Below are 2116 nucleotides of genomic sequence, written 5' to 3'. Positions count from 1 at the left end.
AGGGTGCACGTTAGCATGGAAACACATGTTCACAACTTGCTCTGAGAAGCACCAAGGCATCTGAAGAGCAGAGAAAATGGTCTTCTGGTTCAACATACACTCGTAAACTTAAAAGTTAATTTTAAAAAATACAGAAGTATTTCACACTATATTTTATTTTTAACAACATATATATATGAACCAAATATCCATGTCAAAACATACAAATTGATTTCTTTTTAACAGCCTAATGCTTATCTTACAATGAATGTACTTATTTTTAATCTATGCACTGTATGGACATGTAGGCTGTGTCCTATTGCAAGCAAAGATCCAAGGAATGTCCTTGTACATATCTATTTCTACTTGTGGGGACATATAGACACATTTAGGAAATAAATATTCATCAATATTCCCTTAATAAAACTGATGAGATGGTTAAATTTACTTTCCTGGCTTACTCATAAAGTGAAGCATCTTGTCATGAGGGTCACCAGCCCTTATCAGTCATCTCTGATGATCTGCTTTCTTATAGACAATGTTCACATTTCTCTTGGGTAGCTACGATTCTGTTATGGATTGCTTCAAACTCGTATATATATTAAGGCTTCCTGGATAGCTTTAATATATATTAACAGTATAGAATCTGCCTGTAATGCAGGAGACCTGGATGTGATCCCTGGGTCAGGAAGCTCCCGTGGAGAAAGAAATGGCAACCCACTCCAGTATTCTTGCCTGGAGAATTCCATGGACAGAGAAGCCTGTCCAGGGGCTACACTCCGTGGGGTCACAAAGAGTCAGAGATGACTGAGCAGCTAACACTTTCACTTTCTTTGTGAGAAATAATGAGAAGTGAGAAATGTATTCCTTCAGTATGTAACTTTTTTTTTTCAATATCCCTTAAGTAAGTGTTTCAAGTTATGAGAAAATGTAAATTAGGAGGTATGGGGTTAATGTCCCAAGACCAGGATCAAGTCCAGTGGAGAGTTCTGAACAGGGCCTCGTGGACCTCTCTGTTCCGCAGGCAGTAGATGACCGGATTGCACATGGGCGTGGCCACCGTGTAGATGACCGACAGCACCTTGTTGAGGTCCATGGATCTGATGCGGCTGGGGCGGCAGTAGATGAAGAGGGCTGCCGAGTAGAAGATGCCCACCACCACCAGGTGGGAGGCGCAGGTGGAGAAGGCCTTGCGCCGGGTGGCAGCTGAAGGCATGCGGAGCACCGTCACCCCGATGGCCGAGTAGGAGGCCAGGGCGACCAGCAGCGTCCCGCAGAAGATGACGATGGCCGAGAGGAAGTCCACCAGCTCAGTCAGGGCCACGTGGGTGCAGGACAGGTTGAGCAGTGGGGAGACATCACAGAAAAATTGGTTGAGGACGTTGGGGCCACAGTAGGACAGGCTGGCGATGCATGTTGTCTTGGCTACTGAGACCAGCAGCCCACCAAGCCACGAAGTCCCGGCCAAGCCCAGGCAGACCTGGGGCCGCATGAGCAGCGGGTAGTGCAGTGGGCGGCAGATGGCCACGTAGCGGTCATAGGCCATGGAGGCCAGGAGGGTACACTCTGTGCAGATGAGGGCGATGAAGAAGAAGAGCTGGGTCATGCAGGCTGGGAAGGGCACGTGGCAGGGTCCCGTCCACAGCCCCGCGAGCAGGCTGGGCATGGTCACGGACACGTAGCACATCTCCAGGCAGCTCAGGTTGCCCAGGAAGAAGTACATGGGCTTGTGGAGCTCGGTGTGGCTGCAGACGAGGAAGACGATGAGGGCGTTCTCCAGGAGGGTCAGCAGGTAGAGGGTCAGGAAGACGGCAAACAGGACTTCCCTTGTTTCTGGGCTCGTGGACAAGCCCAGCAAGACGAATTCCTGGACCCTCGTCATGTTGCCCAACTCCAGGGATATCTCCATCTGTGGAGATAGCAAGTTTATCAACATCCTGAATTCCTGCAAAGACACGTAGTATGCAATATTGGGAATATGTTCCCAGTGTATTGGGAACTCAGACACTGGCAAACCCAAATTCTCTTGGAAATGGGTGTTATGAAGAGAGATGCTGTAGATTTGTGAACCAGAAAGCAGACTTAGAAGGAACACACCTCAACATAATAAAAGCCACATGTGATAAACCCACCGAAG

The 2116-nt window shown here is 48.3% G+C and overlaps 1 protein-coding gene across 1 annotated transcript; it reads right to left on the bottom strand.

Moving 5' to 3' along the window:
* Nucleotides 1-949: 949 nt before the first annotated feature.
* On the bottom strand, nucleotides 950-1888 carry LOC101107724 (olfactory receptor 6Z7-like). The gene has a single exon (XM_004015453.5). The coding sequence runs from the start codon at nucleotides 1886-1888 to the stop codon at nucleotides 950-952; it is 939 nt and encodes a 312-aa protein (XP_004015502.3).
* Between the last annotated feature and the right edge of the window lie 228 nt (nucleotides 1889-2116).

Source organism: Ovis aries, chromosome 14, assembly GCF_016772045.2.
Source record: "Ovis aries strain OAR_USU_Benz2616 breed Rambouillet chromosome 14, ARS-UI_Ramb_v3.0, whole genome shotgun sequence".
NCBI classification, from domain to species: Eukaryota; Metazoa; Chordata; class Mammalia; order Artiodactyla; family Bovidae; genus Ovis; species Ovis aries.
Note: the sequence above shows the minus strand (reverse complement) of the source record. Positions and strands in the feature narration are given on the sequence as shown.

Excerpts from the sequence above, each read along its gene's own strand:
- LOC101107724 (XM_004015453.5), bottom strand. The coding sequence starts at position 1,888 with ATGGAGATATCCCTGGAGTTGGGCAACATGACGAGGGTCCAGGAATTC.